The sequence below is a fragment of the Ctenopharyngodon idella genome, chromosome 5, assembly GCF_019924925.1.
Source record: "Ctenopharyngodon idella isolate HZGC_01 chromosome 5, HZGC01, whole genome shotgun sequence".
NCBI lineage: Eukaryota > Metazoa > Chordata > Actinopteri > Cypriniformes > Xenocyprididae > Ctenopharyngodon > Ctenopharyngodon idella.
In genome coordinates this window covers 15,264,696-15,285,732 of record NC_067224.1, presented here as the reverse complement: position 1 = coordinate 15,285,732, position 21,037 = coordinate 15,264,696, and the positions used below count along the sequence as shown (strand labels likewise).

At 36.1% G+C, this 21,037-nt stretch overlaps 2 protein-coding genes across 3 annotated transcripts in view; one reads left to right on the top strand and one right to left on the bottom strand.

Annotated features, from left to right (window-relative positions):
• The window catches only part of cert1a (ceramide transporter 1a), a 32,890-nt gene extending 30,312 nt beyond the window's left edge, over nt 1–2,578 (top strand). The window contains 2 exon segments of the mRNA XM_051892840.1: nt 497–634; nt 728–2,578. Coding sequence (XP_051748800.1) covers nt 497–624 — 128 coding nt within the window. The 3' untranslated portion in view covers nt 625–634; nt 728–2,578.
• Nucleotides 2,579–3,974: 1,396 nt separating this feature from the next.
• On the bottom strand, nt 3,975–15,542 carry hmgcra (3-hydroxy-3-methylglutaryl-CoA reductase a). Of its 2 annotated transcripts, XM_051892839.1 has the most exons (20): nt 15,294–15,542; nt 13,939–14,126; nt 13,703–13,814; nt 13,528–13,615; nt 13,322–13,406; nt 13,094–13,199; nt 12,843–12,949; nt 12,647–12,766; nt 12,082–12,242; nt 11,155–11,396; nt 10,895–11,064; nt 10,383–10,577; nt 9,395–9,553; nt 9,080–9,237; nt 8,889–8,994; nt 8,604–8,774; nt 8,360–8,500; nt 8,078–8,236; nt 7,776–7,930; nt 3,975–5,131 (listed from the first exon to the last, which is right to left on the bottom strand). In XM_051892839.1, the coding sequence occupies exons 2-20, from the start codon at nt 14,101–14,103 to the stop codon at nt 5,077–5,079; spliced, it is 2,655 nt and encodes an 884-aa protein (XP_051748799.1). In that variant the 5' UTR covers nt 14,104–14,126; nt 15,294–15,542; the 3' UTR covers nt 3,975–5,076. The 2 variants fall into 2 exon arrangements, with proteins under 2 accessions (XP_051748799.1, XP_051748798.1); XM_051892838.1 differs by having other exon boundaries at nt 10,895–11,396.
• Between the last annotated feature and the right edge of the window lie 5,495 nt (nt 15,543–21,037).

Genomic DNA, 21,037 nt, shown 5'->3' with positions numbered 1-21,037 from the left:
TGACGTGACGCCAGTTTACACTTTCTTCATAAGTTGAATACTGAAGGCGGTCTGGCAGAAGCTAGATATTTTACAACTTGTTAAATATGGATTTTTTTTTACACAAACGCATCACTTCGCTTCAGAAGACCTTTATTAACCCCCCGGAGCCGTGTGGAGTACGCGTTTAAGATATATGGATGTGGATGGAAGCAGCTCATATTCATGACCCCTGTTCACTGCCATTATAAAGCTCGGATGCGTCAGGATATTAATTAAAATATCTCCGATTGTGTTCATCAAACTTTTGAATGGTAGTGTACATTTTGCTAAAAAAAAAAACTTTGTTTAAAAAGACATCTGGCATCTGACTGTTTAAAAATGTCAACCGCCCCTAAATATCATAAATATATATTTTGCTCACTGAGTACATCAGCGTTTGGATTGCAATATTTCTTTTATTATATACATGATATAAAATATGTCACGTTAATTCTGTGTTCATGTAATCCTAAAGTAAATCCTGGTGGTTGGGCCCCTGCATCAGTCTTGCGAGCCGTAGCCAAGAGAGAATACCCCAAATTCCTTAAACGCTTCACCTCGTATGTTCAAGAGAAGACCAGCGGTGAGGATATCCTCTACTGAACAACACCAGGTAACTCACACCCTAAAAACAAGTCTCTGTTTTCCACTTGTAAATCACAACACATTGTACATTTATTAAAAATCTTGTTTTCTTTTTCTACAGGTTGTTTAATATACATTCCCAGTTTGCTTTCTGACTCACCTGAAGAAACGCCTTATTCACAATGCTCTACCATCACAGCGCTGCTCTGCCCAAGTGCTCTTGACACTCTTCAGAAACCTTTTTCAAACTGTATCCATACAGACTGAACAACAGCGGTACACCAACACCAAAAATGGTTCAATGTATGTAAAAAAAAAAAAAAAAAAAAAAAAGCACCTTTGAAAAGTCAAACACTAGAACAACCAACACATTCTGGTCATCTTCAAAAGGCCTTACTCTTTTTTTTTTTTTCTGTTTTTTTCGTAATTGAGCTGCGGCTCAGGTTGTTAAAGTGTTTTACATTTTTGTAAATATTTGATCATAGTTTGAGGTCTGACTATGGTCTTGATGAAAAATATATATATATATATATATATATATATATATATATATATATATATAAATATATATATATATATATATATATATATATATATATATATATATATATATATATATATAATATATATCTGTAAACTTGATGCCTTGATTTATATGATTCTTACTGGCCTTGTCCAATAGCCATTTGTCTTAGGAAGACCCTTTCTATCCTCATGATCAAGAGGACGTCAGACTTCAGTCTTAAGATCTATTGTACAGTTAGCGTCTGAATGTTTAACATTATTTACATGTGAAGGCATTACACATTTTGATTATTATAATTCATAAATGTGGCTGTTGGTAAAGTGTACATTTAATGGGAACTACTTGTATAAAACAGTAATCTTGAAAAGTAGAGGCTATTTTGGTAGGCCTGTAAAAAGTTATTAGTGATTTGTATATGATCTTTTTTTTTTTTTTTTTTTTTTTTTTTTTTTTTTTTTAGTTTAGTTTTTTGTTTTAATTTCCAGAAGTTTCAATAATAATAATAATTTCTGCAGGTAGGTGGCACTTTGTTGTACAAATGCCTGTGTTTGGACACTATTACAGCAGTTTCATCAATGTCATTCCAGTTTTTCCTTAATCAGTTGGTTCATTATTACATGTTGGTCTTCCATCTACACAATTTATGTGAAATTACTTCAGCTGTGCCAACTATTCTTGTGAAAAAGTGGGAACTGTAATGGTAATTCAAAGTTTTATGTCACTTATTGGTCTAATTCATTGTATGGAAGAATTAATGAACTAGGCACATTTTCAGCGATGACTAGACTTAAAGGAGTAGTTTACCCAAAAATTAACCAAATCAGTTTTTCCTTACCAGCATTCTTCAAAATATCTTTTGTGTTCAGCAGTACAAAGAAAGTTGGGAAGAAATTAAATGATGACAGAATTTAAATTTTTGGGTGAGCTATCGCTTTAATAATGGCTTCAAAGTCATAATTTCTTGGATGAGAAATGAAATGCATACATAAGGCAAATCCATTTATTAATTTATGCATCTCACGGTTAGAATTGTTGGTTTTGTTTTTTCTGATGTCAGTAACATTGTTTGCACTAAACACTAATATATATATATATATATATATATATATATATATATATATATTTTTTTTTTTTTTTTATCTTATTTTTCCATACTAATACTCCAGTTCATGACGGCTGATTTGATGCATGCAAATGATCAAATCAACACCCTCTGATTTGCTGCTGCTTAAAGCACTTTTATTTAGTTGGATAGTGTGAAACACATTGTTCATGACAGCAAGAACAAGAAACTAAGAAAAAATACCTTCTGATTTCATTTTGAGATTGATTACAAATGTTGATTGCTTTTTGAAAAAGGTTTTGTAAATGACTTCTTTCTATATACTGTATATGTAATATCACCAACTTATAAATGAAACCAAATTTTATGAAACAAAAGCAAAACTTTCACTTTTTTCATTTTACACTTTATTTTACATTGTATTTGTTACAGCGTATGATTGAAGTAATAATTAACTACATGTACTTGCTATAGCGTTAGTATTAGGGTTCGGTTTAGACTTAGTTGCGTGTAATTATGCATAATATAACTACTACTATAATAACTACATACAGTAAAACCAAAAATTATTCAGACTTTTTTTTATATGTTTTTACTAGTAGGTGCAGGACACTATAGTTCATTTATGTAAGTGAGGATAGCAAAATAAAGTAAACTGTGACACATTCTACCCAAAAATTCTTCATACAGTGGACTACCGGTAAAATTGATAAAAATTTGGAACCAAAAATTATTCAGACACTTTGACCTGACCATGTTTTGCTTAAGTGTTATCTGACCTAATTAAGATTAATTTTTTCTGACACAGTTTAACTCTGAGATCTTGTCATATTTTATTACCATTTTTTTAAACTATAGTGAATAAACTGTATTAATGAATGAAATGTTCAAGGTGTCTGAATAAATTTTGGTTTGACTATAATAAGGACACTGTAAAATGTTATTGCCTATAGTTTTTTTTAATCTCACTTAAGGATGATTTTACGTGTTGTTGAGGTCCATAAAGGAAGAATATTTCACAGTACGGTGCAATAAACATACTCAACCTGTTAACTGCGCTGTGTACAACAGAGTTGGAGCGTTTCCAATCACGCTGAGTGCTGATGACTGACAAACCCATGGGCTGATATGGCATCATGAGCAGGAGATAGGGTTACTATTCAAGATAAGCATTAGGGGAGGAGTAACACAGTTAGCGCTCTGAGATTAACTTGTATGTGTGTGCGTAAAGCCCATTTCATCCCTGCATGTCTGTCTGGGGCCTCGCTGAGGTTAAGCCAATCAGCAGTCAGTGTCCTGGTGAGATGTGATGCAGGGCAAGCTGATTGGCCAGCTCACACTCTGGTGAGGCAGGAGCCTATAATGACATTGCCTTAAGAGAACTCGAAACATCTCACCACCCTCAAGTCTCAAACACACACATAGCCTCAAAATATTACAGCTATGCTTATTTTAGTATTGGACTTTTTTAGCTTATGTTTAGAGAAGAAAATTTACATTTGATTTAATGATTCATTTGGTGCCTTTTTTTGGTTCTGGGGCAGTATGTAATCTTTATTTCTTTAAAGTTGAGCTAAATTTTAACACCACAAGAATAAATAGTAGTGTACACAATGGCAACCTACATTCTTTTTAATATGAAATGCATTGCTTTGGTAGAGAAAGAGTATATTGGTAGGATTTTAGATTTAAACCTTTTAGTGTTTGTTTAGTGTATTTAATTGGTTAAAGTTGCCCATGTGAGAAAGAGAATATGATCAATTCAAGCACAAGACCATGTATTATATATTTTCCTTTATTATAAAAAAATATACAAAACTCTGCAGTTTATTTTTTATTTAATAATTTGAATTGTGCCTTTGGGGGAAAAAATAGCAAGCTTTCTTTCTTGTGTCTTCAACTTGAAACGTACATGTCTAAACATCAGCCATTCTTTTCCATGACATAAAAACCAGAACCAACTGAATAAAAGCCATTTCAAACCTTCAGAAGCACGCAATGTGTTGTGTATTGTTACATGAACCCATTATAGTTGGTGTTCAAAAAAAGAAATCGGTAAATGAACAAAGAACTGAAACGTGGATCATAGCACCTTTTGAAATATTTGTCCTGTCATGCCGTAGCACTACCCATTTCAGTTACATGAGTCATTCAATACATTCCTGTGTCATAGAAAAAACTAATGTACATTCTGACACGAGAAACAATGCGATCACTGCTGACGGCTGCGTTTGGCAATTTCATAGTCGTTCTGTATTCTACATGTGTACCAACTAGTGAATCATAGTACTTTATACTCCTCTCTGCGTCAGTACTGTCCTGTGCCATTTCCCTAAGTGCAAAGAAGTAAACTTTCTCTTTCCCTTTCTAACGTTGCTGTCCAGTTTGGCAAAAAGTTGGCAAAGATATGCTCCCAGGTTGCCATCACCATCAAATAAAAAAAAGTACAAAATGCACTCCTCTTTAACACACCCAGTCGATCTTGTGAGTGACCTGAACTGTATTGATTTTAGGATACAAATTATGTTATATGGCCTTCTGTATCTGTATGTACCGGCTGCTGTGGATCTAAGATTAGATTTGTGGTTCATAGCGAGTTAAGCTTAACAAAGCAGGCCTGGAAACAGCAATCATGCTCAGATATGATTTAGAAATACAGGCTCTAGGCTTGTGAACACAGCTGGTCTTGATTCCAGTCTTTAATTTCAACCGTTTTTCAAAACTGATATAAAGACAACTCCTCTTTAACAGATCAGGGGAACCATTAACAGTCGTAAATCTGTATTCCTTTTGCTGTCCTTGAAAATTATCTAAATTACTAATCATTTTTGCCTTGAAGATGAGATCCTCTTTCTTTATGGCCTCTTCAACAGGTGACGTCTCAAGATGCCTGCGTAGTACATGTTCCTGGAGCTTCTTGCAAATTCACTTTTGATCTAAAGTCAAAATACAAAAAAGCAATTAATACAGGTGTTTGCAGATGATATTTTATGTTACAAAACATTGTCAGTCTATTATTATTATATTATATTGTACTATATTTATTATTTTATTTTTTAGGATATTAAGATTACGATTGTTGTAATGATAATATATAATGCTATATTACTGTGTGTGTGTGTGTGTGTGTGTGTGTGTTTGTGTATGAATGTGTGTGTATATATATATATATATATATATATATATATATATACACAGTATCTCACAGAAGTGAGTACACCCCTCACATTTTTGTAAATATTTTATTATATCTTTTCATATGACAACACTGAAGAAATGATACTTTGCTACAATGTAAAGTAGTGAGTGTACAGCTTGTATAACAGTGTCAATTTGCTGTCCCCTCAAAATAACTCAACACACAGCCATTAATGTCTAAACCGAGGGCCACAAAAGTGAGTACACCCCTAAGTGAAAATGTCCAAATTGGGCCCAATTAGCCATTTTCTCTCCCCGGTGTCATGTGACTCATTAGTGTTACAAGGTCTCAGGTGTGAATGGGGAGCAGGTGTGTTAAATTTGGTGTTATCGCTCTCACTCTCTCATACTGGTCACTGGAAGTTCAACATGGCACCTCATGGCAAAGAACTCTCTGAGGATCTGAAAAAAAGAATTGTTGCTCTACATAAAGATGGTGTAGGCTATAAGAAGATTGCCAAGACCCTGAAACTGAGCTGCAGCACGGTGGCCAAGACCATACAGCGGTTTAACAGGACAGGTTCCACTCAGAACAGGCCTCGCCATGGTCGACCAAACAAGTTGAGTGCAGGTGCTCAGCGTCATATCCAGAGGTTGTGTTTGTGAAATAGACGTATGAGTGCTGCCAGCATTGCTGCAGAGGTTTAAGGGGTGGGGGGTCAGCCTGTCAGTGCTCACACCATACGCCACACACTGCTGTCGTCCCAGAAGGAAGCCTCTACTAAAGATGATGCACAAGAAAGCCCGCAAACAGTTTGCTGAAGACAAGCAGACTAAGGACATGGATTACTGGAATCATGTCCTGTGGTCTGATGAGAACAAAATAAACGTATTTGGTTCAGATGGTGTCAAGCGTGTGTGGCGGCAACCAGGTGAGGAGTACAAAGACAAGTGTGTCTTGCCTACAGTCAAGCATGGTGGTGGGAGTGTCATGGTCTGGGGCTGCATGAGTGCTGCCGGCACTGGGGAGCTACAGTTCATTGAGGGAACCATGAATGCCAACATGTACTGTGACATACTGAAGCAGAGCATGATCCAACATATTGGCTTCCAACATGATAACGACCCCAAACACACCTCCAAGACGACCACTGCCTTGCTAAAGAAGCTGAGGGTAAAGGTGATGGACTGGCCAAGCATGTCTCCAGACCTAAACCCTATTGAGCATCTTTGGGGCATCCTCAAACGGAAGGTGGAGGAGCACAAGGTCTCTAACATCCACCAGCTCCATGATGTCGTCATGGAGGAGTGGAAGAGGACTCCAGTGGCAACCTGTGAAGCTCTGGTGAACTCCGTGCCCAAGAGGGTTAAGGCAGTGCTGGAAAATAATGGTGGCCACACAAAATATTGACACTTTGGGCCCAATTTGGACATTTTCACTTAGGGGTGTACTCACTTTTGTGGCCAGCGGTTTAGACATTAATGGCTGTGTGTTGAGTTATTTTGAGGGGACAGCAAATTTACACTGTTATACAAGCTGTACACTCACTACTTTACATTGTAGCAAAGTGTCATTTCTTCAGTGTTGTCACATGAAAAGATATAATAAAATATTTACAAAAATGTGAGGGGTGTACTCACTTCTGTGAGATACTGTGTATATAAATTATATATATATATATATATATATATATATATATTATTTTGTAAAAAATTTTTTTTAGATTATTTGACATGAGTATATATATACATATCACCTCTTGCATTGTCAATACAAGATCTTGACTAAAAATCGATGCACCTCTTAAAAAATAACATCACAACATTTATTGTTGCCAAACATAACATGCTAGAAACATAATAATCACTGTAATAATGATCCATTCATAGATTCTTAAGTATTTGCCTATTAAAATCCAAACTTTTTTTTTTGGGCCAGGTAGTGTATATTATAATATATTTTATTTTGTAAAATTACATTTTTTTTGACGTGAGTGTATATATATATATACACGATTAAATGATTATAATATATATTACAAGATATTTTATTATAATTTAATTTGTAAGCTTACTTTCAGATTATTGGAAATTTTTAAGTAATTATTATATATATTCATTCATTGTCCATTTCATCTCTTGCCATACGCGAAAGACTATCCATGAATTTTCTTGGCAATAATTTTTCCAGGGATAATTTTTTCCTCTTTATTACATGGCTTGGGAGTAACACACACACATACATACACAGCTACGGACAATTTAGGATCTCCAATTCACCTATACTGCATGTTTTTGGATTGTGGGGGAAACTAGTTTAAACCAACACAGGGAGAACATGCAAACTCCACACAGAAAGGACTCAAACCGGGGACCTTCTTGCTGTGAGGCGTTATATAGTAAATATTAATGTTCTATTAATATTTTATAAAGAATTCTTACCTGTTGTGTGTCATGTGACTTTTCACCAGGTGTCCAGCAGCAAGTGCAGACATGAGTGACAGCTCTCCTGCAAGCACGGTTGCACACACCACCTTGGCAAGCTGTCGGGCATTTTCGCCCGGACACTCCTGACTGGCACCCAGAACACCTAACATCTGACAGGAAGACAGAGAGAGAATAAAACTGAATGAGATGCTATGAAAGTGGCTTTATCAACTGGACATCCACAATGAAACTAAAATATACGTCTGTCTTTCGTAAGTATTGATCGTATTGATCCTGTATCAAATAGGTGTAAGTACCTGTAAACAGGCCTGCTGTGGAGGAAGGTTAGTGCCTCCGCCCACAGTGCCCAGCTCAATGGAGGGCATAGTACAGCTGATATAAAGATCCTCCCCAGTGGTGCCTGAGGCTTCCATTAGAGTGATACAATTAGAGCTGCCCACCGTCTGCGCTGGGTCCTGTCAAGGACAAAGTCAAGGACATTCATTTGTAAACATCTGCATGTATTGTAACTATATAATCACACATCATTATCCGTATCAAAATCATACTTCAAACAATACAGCATTAACTTTTATTACCTGTCCGCAAGCAATATAGATAGCAGCTACAATGTTGGCGGCGTGAGCGTTATAACCTCCGATGCTTCCAGCCATAGCAGATCCAACCAAGTTCTTGCTGATGTTCACGTCTACCAGAGCCGCAGTCGACGTCTTTAAAACCTGGGCAAAAACACTTGTGTGAGACGAATATTTTGGACGTTTATTCCAAAAACAATATGTAGCTTTTGTGGGACTTTTTGTAGAATATGATGTGGTTGTGTACCTCTTTGACAACTTTGGCTGGAATGGTGGCCTCACACACCACTGACTTGCCCCTGCCTTCAATCCAGTTGATGGCGGCAGGTTTTTTGTCAGTACAGAAGTTTCCACTAACAGCCAAAACTTGAAGCTCTGGAAATTCTTCCTTCAGCCTGGCGAGAGCCTGTTCTGTGCCCTGGTGACCAAAGAGTAAAGAAAGAAAAACTCAGCCAAGCAAAAGAAATTAATCATGTCAGGTCAGTTATGATCAATTTACTATTTGCAATTCATAAAATGCAATTCAGCGTACTTTTGAGATCATGTTCATGCCCATTGCATCTCCAGTTTTGGACTGGAATCGAATGTACAGGTTGCGACTTGCCAGGCCAATCAGAAGCCTTTCTAATCGTGCAAACCTACAGAAACAACACAAATATATGTTATAAAATCATAATTAACTGCACTACCAAAATAAATCTGTTCAGTGAAACAGTCCCGTACCTGCTGGTCTGGTCAAAGGCCTCCTTGATGCTCTTGAAGCCCTCAGTGGTCTCCAGCCAGGCCTTGACTTCAGCCGCTTGACAGGCAGAAGGCAGACGCACCACAGGCCCTCTGGTCATTGCATCTGCAAGAACACGACTATTGGCACCACCTCCCAACTGTGGGAAAGCCATTCATGACAGAACATTAGATTCATGTGCTTGACACTAGACATTACGCAACTTTACATCAGTTTAGACTGGCGTTAAATGTGTTTGCCTTCTGCTTCTCTTTGAGAACTAAAAAAACAGGAAAAACAAACTCAATTTTGCTTACAGCTATAGCTCTGCAGCCTCTATTTGTGCTGGCAACTAGGCAGCCCTCGGTTGTTGCCATGGGGACCTGAAACTGCTTTCCATCCAATAACAGAGGACCAGCAACCCCCACAGGGACTGGCATGTAACCAATGACGTTCTCACAACATGTTCCCATCACCTGGAATAAAAAACATGAAAATTTATGGTTTCCTTCAAAGGCTCAAAAACCTAAATAAACCCTAAATGTTCTTGGTGGTTGCCAGGGTTGCTATTCAGTTAAGCTATTCAGTTGCTAAGGTGTTCTAAGTAAGTGTTGCTAAAGGGCGTTACTAAATAGTTGCTTCCTAGCCTAATTCAAAAGAGTCCGCCCCCAAAGTATGGTATCAAATTGGTTAGACATTTTTTTTATTTATAGGTATTGCTCGTTTTGGTATACATGGTATACATACATTGTTTTTAGGTCAGTATTTTTTTTTAAAGTTAATAAAATTGAAAGAATGTCAGAAAGAATGCATTAAATTGATCAAAAGTGACAGCAAAGTTAAATTAAATTCAATAAATGCTGTTCTTTTAAACTTCCTATTCATTAAAGAATCTTAAAAATAATGTATCATGGTTTTCAAAAAAAGCAGCATAAGTGTTTTCAACATTGATAATAATAAGAAATGTTTCTTGAACACCAAATATTCAAATATTAGAATGATTTCTGCAGGATCATATGACGCTGAAGACTGGAGTTTGCCATCACGGGAATAAATTACATTTTTAAAATATTTAAAAACAGAAAATAGTTCTTTTAAAAATGCAATATTTTTATAGTATTACTATTTTTACTGTTTTATTTAAAAAAAAAAAAAAGAAAAGAAGATGTTGAAAATTCTTTCAAAAACATATTGGAAAAAAACTGAAATTTGGAAATGTTTTAATATCAGTACACCCCCAGTTTGTTCAAATTAATAAAGCACCACTAATTAAATTATGTATGATGTAATGACCTCATGTCTTACCTTAGAGTAGTCGTAGTCTTTATAAGGCAGGCAGGAGAGAGCTGTGGGCACTGGGAATTTGGGGGTGAGCATTTTTCTGCGGATCATCACCCCTCTCTCAGGGGTCTCCATCATGGCCTCCAGTTTGTATGCTGGGATGTGCTTTGAGTTCACCAAAACGATCACCTCTTCATCACTGAGGTACCGAGCGCCCATCTGAAGAGTCAGAAGAGGTCACACTTAAATACTCACACACATACACTGTGATTATCCGTGGATTTAGGTGACAGAAGTCAACTCTTGGAGGTAAATGGTTTCACTACATGTTTCTGATCTTGTCTAACGTCATAAACTAATTGGCTGAGAGTAAGAGTGTAAAGAGTAAGAGGAGGATCTCAGTAGAGATTACATGGGTCAACCCTGAGGTAAAAAATAACTACAGGTTTCAGTCCCACAGTGAACCCAGAGTTAATCTTTATGTAGGAAAGAAAAAACAACAAGAGAAACAGTATCGCTATGGATGACACTCTTACATCTGGGTTTTTCAGAATGGACAGACAGTCTTCCACAGGTCTAGGTTCAGCAGGTACATCGATCACAGGCTTTGACACATCAGCGATTTCCCGTGTTTCATCCTCTCCAAGAACAAAAGTACTTTTATGCTCAGGCTCTTTCGGGGCAGGCAAGGGCCGAATCACTAAATCTGAATGAGAGAAATTGCTGTTAGATTCCATTATAGAGTGATGGTTTTGCATAAAATGAACACAAAAATGAAATGGTAAGGAGGGAATACCTCTTTCCTCTTTGGTAACAACAGGAAGGGGAGTTGGGGTTTTCTCAGGCTTGCTAGAACAAGGAACCTCTTTCCTACAGCACTGATCAGGAGACCATTTCTGAGAGAGCATGGAGCTTGGAGTGGGGACTTTCAGGGACAGGGTAGATTCCATCTCCACCTGCTCGAAGAAAATGTACTTCACAGCCAGGAACAGGGCGAGACCCAGTGTGATCACCTGCTCAATGTCCATGCTGATCATCCTAAATGCACAGAATAAAATAATTATCACATCATCATCTTATTATTGTTATTATTAAGGATGCATGATATATCAGTATCATATTATATCTATCCAGTATCTATTGATATTGACACTAGGGATGCATCGAAATTTTGGCTACTGAAAAAAACTAAAGAACTTAAAAAATAAAATAAAAAAAACATTCAAACAATTGAAATTAGCAGTAGATAGTAGAACATATATAAAATCTACTATTTTTACTACGGAAATCAAAGTAGACCATTCTTATGTTTTTTATGAAATATTGCACAAGTAGTTATTACACATGATTTATCGGTGTTGCATATCATTTTTTTTTATATTCATGTGCCCTCATTATCTTTAATCAAAATAACTTCCCCGCCATTATATTAATCAATATAACGAATAATCCCTAATTATTATATAACGCAGTATGCGATATTCTAAAATATGAAGTTTGCATGTATATCTATAGCTGCAGAGATGTAGCTGTAAGATTAATACATAGAACTATGTATTTTGAACAACTGAAACATAAAAACTACATAAGAACTTACAAAAAAGCACAACATTCAAACAACTGAAATTAGTAGTAGATAGATAGTAGACCATATCCAAATATTAATAGCCAAAACCAGCATTAGTATTAATTAAACTGAGTAATACCTCTGAAGTGTACCCACCTGGACAGGTAAAAGTGCCACAGGGGCATGTCTGGCTCAATCCTCTTGGGCACATTGTCATTCAGGCTCACTCCAACTTGAGGAAGATCAAGAGTTCCATTACTTGATGCGGGATCGGCAATCCACCGGCTATGAGCGTGAACCATGACCAGGCCAAGAGACTGCAAATATTAAACATGATCCAGACCATTAGAGACCAAACCATCAATATCATAAATCCCAGTATCAAAAGACAGCTATAACGTTTTGGTTTCGTTTTCATCCTGTTCCCTGTGCTGCTTTTCTGAGCTCTGTTTGCTAGATAGTTTCTATTGGTTTCTGATTGGGTTATGTTCACCTATTGTTCATTTTAGTTACCTTGTTATCTCTGTGTATTTATACCCTTAGTTTCCTTTGTTCTTTGTTCCGTGGCTTCGCCTAGTTTTACTAGATTGTTGTTTATAGCTTTCCTGTGTTCTGCATTCTTTGAATATTGTGATTAAAGACTTATTCTCATAATTCTCCTGCATTGTGCAATTTGTTCAACAAAGTGTGACAACTGTAGTGTTTTTGGTGTAGTGTTTACCATGATCATTTTGACTCTTTGCGTGACAGGGTTAGGCTTGTTGTCCTCTTCCTCTTCCAGAACTCTAGCAAAGTGGCTCAGCTGCCAGATGGGTCGACCCTCTCTGCTTTCTCTGGACAACTGCGTGAAATGGGCATGCATGTTAGAATATGTTCTAGTCTTCCTTTATGCGTATTGCGCAAATATTCATACATACCTCCAACACAAGAGAAACACAGGCCGGGAAGAAGGTCATGAAGACAAAGTAGTTAGCCAGGACAGACATACCTCCAAAGCAGCACATGATCTCAAGCTGTCGCACACCTGCAGGAAAACAATGAAAGGACAAAAGAAAGTTAAGTTTAAGTTAAAATCAAGTTTATTGCTGTTGGGTTAAACAAATCAGTTTAATATTAGTACATTCCACCTGTGCTAATTTTCTGTCTCATATGGAAGGGTAAAGTTTACCTGACATTGTCCCCACACCGATCACTAGGCACTCCACAAGGGCATCAAGAGTAAAAGTGGGTCCTAAAACAGCCATTCCTTTGGCAATATTCTCTCTCACCTCATCCTGCAGGACAGCCAAAAAAAACATTTACAAAAACCCAAGACTAACATGATTAGTCATATTTACTTAACCCTCAGTTTATTGTAACAAATGTATCTGGACTGAAAAGTGAAAAGGTGAAGTACCTGTGAGTTTGAACTCAAAGCAAACTTGGCCAGAGCACATGCTTTGGAGAGGTCAATCAACAGCAGAAAGAATGGCAAGGCTTCACTGGGAATATTAATACAAAGTATAAACATTTAACATAATTTATGTGCAAAGAATTGTCCAAAAAAACAAAGCAATACTTCTATTTTTTTTTTTTGTAAGAGTGATGCACAAATGTACATACTTGAGGCCTGTCAGCTCCTTGTCCAGGAAGTGAATCACAACCGTGCTGAACACAAAACTGGAGAATATTGTAAAAAGTCCTGCAATGCCTGAAATTGAAAATATAAATTAACATTTGTAATTCATGTTACCTCACAAAATCATTTTATTAAACAGGTTTAAAAGCTACAACTCACCCAATATGTATTTGGATCCTAACTGTCGAAGATTTTGGAATTGAAAGTAAATATAGACAATTGCTATGCATCTTGTGATTGTCAGGATAATGATATCGCTGCTTAGGATTTGCTGGAGACAAGATAGAAAGGGAAAAAACATCAATAATAATATAATTCAAAGAGTCAATAATATCATTAAACTTTACTTTAACTACCACCATGATGTAATGTATTTCCAAAGTAACACACTATACCTCCTCCAATTTGGGGCAATCAAAGTTCCACCCACAAATCTGGTCATTTCCAGTGAACATGTTCATGGACATCATGCAGATGGTGAGAGTCACAGTAGCCACAATGACTTCCCAAGGATGGGAGGCCACAAAGAGGCCGTGGATTCGGAAAAGTCTCGTCAGCATGATGGAAATGTGTTAGTCTCTTACTGCAGATGACAAAAGCAAAGAACAAAAGACACTTGTTAAACAGGATTACAGTGACAGAATTAGGAATTAGGAATGTTATTCTTTCACTCATAACATTTAAATTTCATGAATATGAAATCATGCACAAATTACATTACCAACACAATAAGTTTATGAAAGAAACATTTAAAGTACTCCTAGAGCATTTATTCCCTATTGTGACATATATCCGAGTGAAACGACTTCTCAACACAAGAAAATGTAGGGCAGGACTTAATTTTGTCTATCAGGAATTGATTGGTTTGTTGGATCGTTGTCTTTTGCAATTGCTGTGATCTCATGTGAGTGACAGGATGTCCCACCCTAACGCCAGTAAACACGTCATCAAAGAAGAAGAGTAGTTGCAAGTGCGTGGGGAAGTTATTTTGATTAAAGATAAAGAGGGCACATGAATATAAAAAAAAATGATATGCAACACCAATAAATCATGTGTAATAACTACTTGTGCAATATTTCATAAAAAACATAAGAATGGTCTATTTTGATTTCATGGTGACTTTAAAAGATGTTTGAGTTTTTGTTATTGTTGTTTTTTGTTTAAAGTCTTTATTACCACATTTACATTGTACAGTAACATCAGATGGCTTGATATAAATTCAATGTGCTAAAATACATATCTGATGTGACAGATGACAGACAGTGCCATCTGTTTCTGTATTTACAGTTTTAATTGTGATGACCAGTGACCAGATTATAATGACAGATTTAATTGTAAAAAAAAAAAAAAAATCAAAATAGAAATTACTTCATTTTTTATGTGGCGATAGGTGGTGGTCATAAGGGCGTACTTTTGTAATCATTAACCAAATGACTCACCTAAACACACCATTATTAGATTTTAAAATATACCCTTTCTATAATTAATTTAAATTACTTTAAATTTCACAATAAAGGTATCGATAAAAATGATATTGAATAAATACTCCTGGACTTTCTTCTGCACTTTTACAAAGATTCTGATTTTCTTAGTCTACATCACCAACAATGATGATAAACCAGATGATGCAATCATGCCCAAACGAACTGAAGGAAATTGACATTCGAAACATCAAGCATGGATGACATGGTATATTAAGCAGGCATGTCTAATAAAAGCTGTGGCTGTAGATCTCGATGCAGGTACTTACCAGTGAGGGTCAATGAGGGTTAAAGAATAAGTAGACCAAGAACAGATCACTGTGAAATCCTCCACATATGCGATTAAATAAATAAAAGCCTATAGATATTTCCACTGTTACAAATTAACATTTAGCGATGTTTTCATAATTGGAGGGGCCGAATTAAATAAATACAGACGACATTAATCGATATCCCGTCGGTTTAGACAGGATTCCAGTCGCTAACACCGGCATCCTCCTCTAAAGCTTATGAAGCGACAGCGATGGCATGGCTCTGCGTCAGTCGAGCGTCGAGCCAATCAAATCGTCGAACCATACAGATACGCGAGAAAACCACGCCCAATTCACTGCGAACCGTGTTGAGGGCGTGTCCTGACGGAGAACGCGTGATCTGGCCATCATTTGAATTTGTATGAGGTGTGTGAACCTTGCTGCAGCCTTGAACGCAAAAAACATCCGACCTTGGAACTGTAATAGATAATGTAATATGAAATAGAAATAGCACTGGATTTTCTTATCACACCCTCAGTTAATCTAGGTTAACCTTTTTTTTTTTTATCAATAATAACAATAACTCTAAGCCAAATGTCAAACTCAAATGTCAACTTTTCCCTGTGTGTGGAAAATGAAGGACAGTTTATCACTAAACCTGTAGATATAGCTAAATATTTTAACCTTTTTTTTTTAATAATAAAGTGAACAATTTACAATCTAGCATGTGTGGCAATGATTTACAATTCGTGTGTTGTCCTATTGTTAAAATGATGACAGATAAATTATGCAGTTTTAATTTTAGCCCTGTTGATCAAACTACAGTAGAACAGATGTTGCTTTCAATTCCAGAAGATAAATCTTGTGGAGTTGATCAGTTAGATGGTAAATTGCTAAAAATGGTGGCTAGTTAGCTTTCTCAACCAATCTGTCATATTTTTAATAGGTGTTTGATTAGCGGTAAATATCCAAATCTTTAGAAAGAATCTAAAATTATTCCATTACTTAAAAAGGGAAAAACTGACTTTTTAGGTTCTAACTGTAGGCCAATTAGTATACTTCCAATTTTGAGTAAGCTTCTAGAGAAGATTACTTTCAAGCAAATTTTACAATATTTTAGTATAAATGGATTACTTACCAATGCCCAACGTGCCTACAGACCAGGACACACCACAAGTACTGCTCTTATACACATGACAGATGAATGGTTAGCATGTCTAGATGTTAAGAAACTGGTTGGTGCTGTTTTAATAGATTTTACAGCAGCTTTTGATGTTACTGACTATGATATTCTTATGGCTAAACTAAAACGTTATGGTTTTTTACTAACAGCCCTTGATTGGATTGGAAGTTATCGGAAGTTATATAATGGATCTTTTTCAGATGCTAAAAATACTTATTGTGGTGTTCCACAAGGTAGTTGTTTAGGTCCCTTATTCTTTTCTATTTTCATAAATGATTTACCATATATTGTTGATAATGCTAATATAGTTATGTGAAGATGATTCTACATTGTTTTCTGCAGCACATACATCAGCTGAACTTCACAAAAACTCAAGTGATGAGCTGCAAATAATTACTAAGTGGGTTCGAATTAATAAATTAATTTTAAATATAGAAAAAACTAAATGTATAATTTTTAGTCATAAAAATAATATTACTAAGGCTGCTGACTTGAATTTATTTATTGATGGGATGCCAGTGGAACAACAAATGTTAAGTTTTTGGGTGTGAAACTTGACAATACGCTGTCCTGGTCTGAACAAATAGATTATATAGTAAAAGGTATAGCAGTGGCCAGGAAATGTTCTGCATTTATTCCATCTTTAGTTTTAAAAGATGTGGTGCAGTCCTTAGTTTTATCGCATCTCGAGTACTGATTGATACGGTCAAGTGCATCTGAGAAATACCTAAAAAAAACCTTTAGATGGTTCAGAGCAGAGCAGCCAGGTTAGTGCTTCATTATCCATTTCAGGCCAATGTTGCTAATGTGCATAGAAAATTATCATGGCTGTTAGTGAAGGATAAATTACATTTACGACTGCTGGTATATTTTTATAAGGTAATCAAGTATCATACACCATGTTTTTTCTTTGAAAAAGCTTGTGGGTTTTAGGCATGATTATAAAACACGTCAAGTGAGTAAGGCTCAACTCTTTTTACCATGTCCACAAACAAATTTGATGAAATAGACTGTATTTTATCGTGGCTCTGTTGCTTGGAATATGGTTCCCACAAATATACGAAAGAGTAATTGCATATGTGTTTCGAAGAAAATGTGAAGATATGCTTATAAATATGTAGATGTATGTTTTATGTGCTGCTACTGCTAAGATGTATAGGTATAGTTTTGTGATGTGATGATTTTTCTGTATTGTACAGACTTGTGGACCCCAGGAAGATTAGCAACCACTTTGTGGAAGCTAATGGGGATCCTAATAAACAATAAACAATAAACTTTTACTGACTAAAAAGCTGAATTTCCATGACCTATAATGAACGGAAAAACAGGCCGCTGTTGTGCTGAGCACTGAGCTGACAAAAATCAGCCACAGACAGTATTTTAAAACCATATATTTGCAAGCTTTATTTATTTGTTCACAGACATTTTTAGTACAAAACGAAGTTAAACACTCATACACACTACTTTTTTTTTTTTTTTTTTTTCGCTTTTACTTGTTAAATGCACTTTGATATTTTTCTGTACTATTTCTACAGAAATTAATTTATAGTTTTTATGGTTTCAGGGGTTAAACGCTCTAGAGGATTTTCTGTTTGTCATCAAGTTCACCATTCAGTCTTTTTATTTCTTCACATTTAGTTTTTGCAGATCGTCTTAGACTGTTTGACACTAGGCTATTTCTGTAAAATGGTTGTTATGATTATTTAAGTCTGAAACAATGATTTAATAATTATTAATTATTTAAGTCCTGGAAAACCCATAATATTTTTCCTTCAGAAGTAATGTTGACAGTTTATCCAATGTGTATATATTAATTTATTCATATTTATTCATTCTACCATGGTGAATAAATGATGGTAACGGCTACACACGACCAATTTGAAAATTCTTTGCAACTGCCACTAGTGGGCGAAATGCGACAGTCGTATCATAGACTGTAAAAAATATGGACGTAATGTCCGTGACGTCACCCGTGGATTTCTGAAGAGCATTTTTGAAGTAAAAATGAGGCCGCTGCCATCTTAACAGCGCGTCACCGCACGTCACTCCCGTCACTTCAAGAGAAACTGGGGGAGGTTGCCGCTTGGTTCGGACCTTAGGACACGGTAAGCTAAAAAAAAAATGCCGCCTTTTCACTGCACACGACATTAGGATATGACTCAAGCGGCAACCACCCCCAGTTTCTCTTGAAGCCAATACGGAAGTAACTTAAACTGCAATTCATCGACTGGCCGCTAGGGACAGGCTCCAAAAGAGAGCAGAATCTTATTGACCCCCATGTTAAAATGGCCAACTTTACAGCAGAAAAAAAACATGTTTACAGCTGGTACAAATGGTGGTTTTGGTCTGTACTGCTAATTTTGCCCTTCATGACAACACTGAGGGGGGTGAATTTTTTTATAACCGTTTAAATTATATTAAGCCTTAAAGTTCTGCATAATTACGGGCGTGGTCACTTGAGTGACAGGTGGATTGCGCTGCCGTCTGTGAGCCGTCACCTCAGCTAATTCCAGCCACTGAATTTGGCTTCTCTGCCCTGTTTGTGCTTTTTTCGGGATTATTTTATACAATTATAAAATAATGTTGCTGCGTTAATGGTCGAGACTCGAGACAGATGTGCATCTGTGTAGATATGCACGCATGTGGAAAATAAACAGAAACACACGTTGTTGGATCGTGGCATTGGCTAAAAGTTTTGTTCGTGAGATTTACTACAATGACAATGGTGGGAGGATATAAAACTCCGACAACACTGCTTGGATATTATAACTAAAACTGCTGCATTTTGAAAAATTATACTTTGGACGTGGGCTCATTTGTTTGTTAGAAATATATATGATCATCAGAGCTGGGTAGTAACAGATTACATGGATTACGTAATCAGATTCCAAAAATCAAGTACTTGTAATTAGAGTAAACTACTTTCTAAAATACTCGTAATCAGACTACAGTTACTTTTTTTATGGATTACATGATTACATATTATTTACTCAATGGCAGTAAGTTGTTCACAATTCATTGATTCTCCTAATTTTTCATTTTTTTAATGTTTATATTTTTTTCATAATAAACCTGCCGCTTATATATTATAGAAATCAGCAACAACAAGAAATGATGAAAATATTTACGTAAATTCATAAAAAACACTTTTACACGCCACTTTTAAGCAGCAAGGTCTATGAAGCGTTTCTCAAGGGTTTTGGGGTGACATCTTTGACCTACTGTGGCAATGGTATTGCTGTAAATTTCATGTACTTTTTTTGTATTGTTGCTCTTGTTTGATTTGTTTTTCATTGTTACTGTCATATGAATTTCCGGTGTTTTGGGGTGAAATCTTTGACCTAGCAATGTTATTGCTGTGAATTTCATGTTCTTTAATATTCATTTTTTTGTAATGTTGCTATTGTTATAATAGAATATATTTTTTGGAATATATTTTTTCTTTGTATCTGTCAAAATAGTACAAGATTATCCTACAATATATGTGACATCAAATAAGGGTTAGGACAAAAGTAATCTAAATGTCAGATTACGTTACCAAAAATGTGTAATCTAAGAAATTATATTACTGATTACAAATTTTGTTATGTAATTTGTAATCAGTAACTGATTACAATTCATAAGTAATCTACCCAGCTCTGATGATCATACAGTTTTACAACATAAACACAGCTCGGGTTGCATAATTTCTTGAAGAACGATGATGGAGAGCAGATCATTCAGAAGAAATGTGATGCAAACAATGGATAATATATCAATATTTCATGGATTTAACGCTTTTGTGGACAAAAAGTACCGTTTTTGTTTTTCAATGGACACTCATGGACATTTTACCCAAGTGCCACGGATTGGATTCATCTCGCGAGTCACGATCGCTATTTCATTATAAAGGTATGAAGTCCCATTTGATTTTTTATGTTGCCATGTGCACACCCCACACAAATTACAATTACTGATGCTGGAGCATCTATATTGTAAAAAAGACACCGTAGATTGACAGTAATCCTTTAGAACTTTTTAATGATATAACTTATCTTTATTAACTAATAAAGATAAGTTATATCATTAGAATAATAATATTTTAGATAGTATCTAAGATAGATAGATAGCTCCTTTGCCTGCTAACATGATCACATCAAGCTAGGCAGGCGTGGTTTCAGCAACCAGGCACCTCAGTTCCAACCACGTCCCGCCTCTTTGCCCATTTTCATTTATCCGGGAGTGACGTGCGGTGACGCGCTGCTAAGATGGCAGCGGCCTCATTTTCGCTTCAAAAATGCTCTTCAGAAATCTACGGGTGACGTCACAGACACTACGTCCATATTTTTTTACAGTCTATGGTCCAACCAGATGTGACAAAGCTACAAGAAGACAAAATCAATCATAAATCACAGCTGCCGTACCATGGGTGCAGCAGGCACAATGATATTGCGCAGCATCTCTCACAAATGTCTCCATGGTTGCAAGGCACGCTCCCTGTGCAACCAGGAGGTCACAGGCGCTGCGTAATATCATCGGGCCTGCTGCACCCACGGTATGGTAAAATATCGAAACTCTTTGGTCATTTTTGAGCGAGATG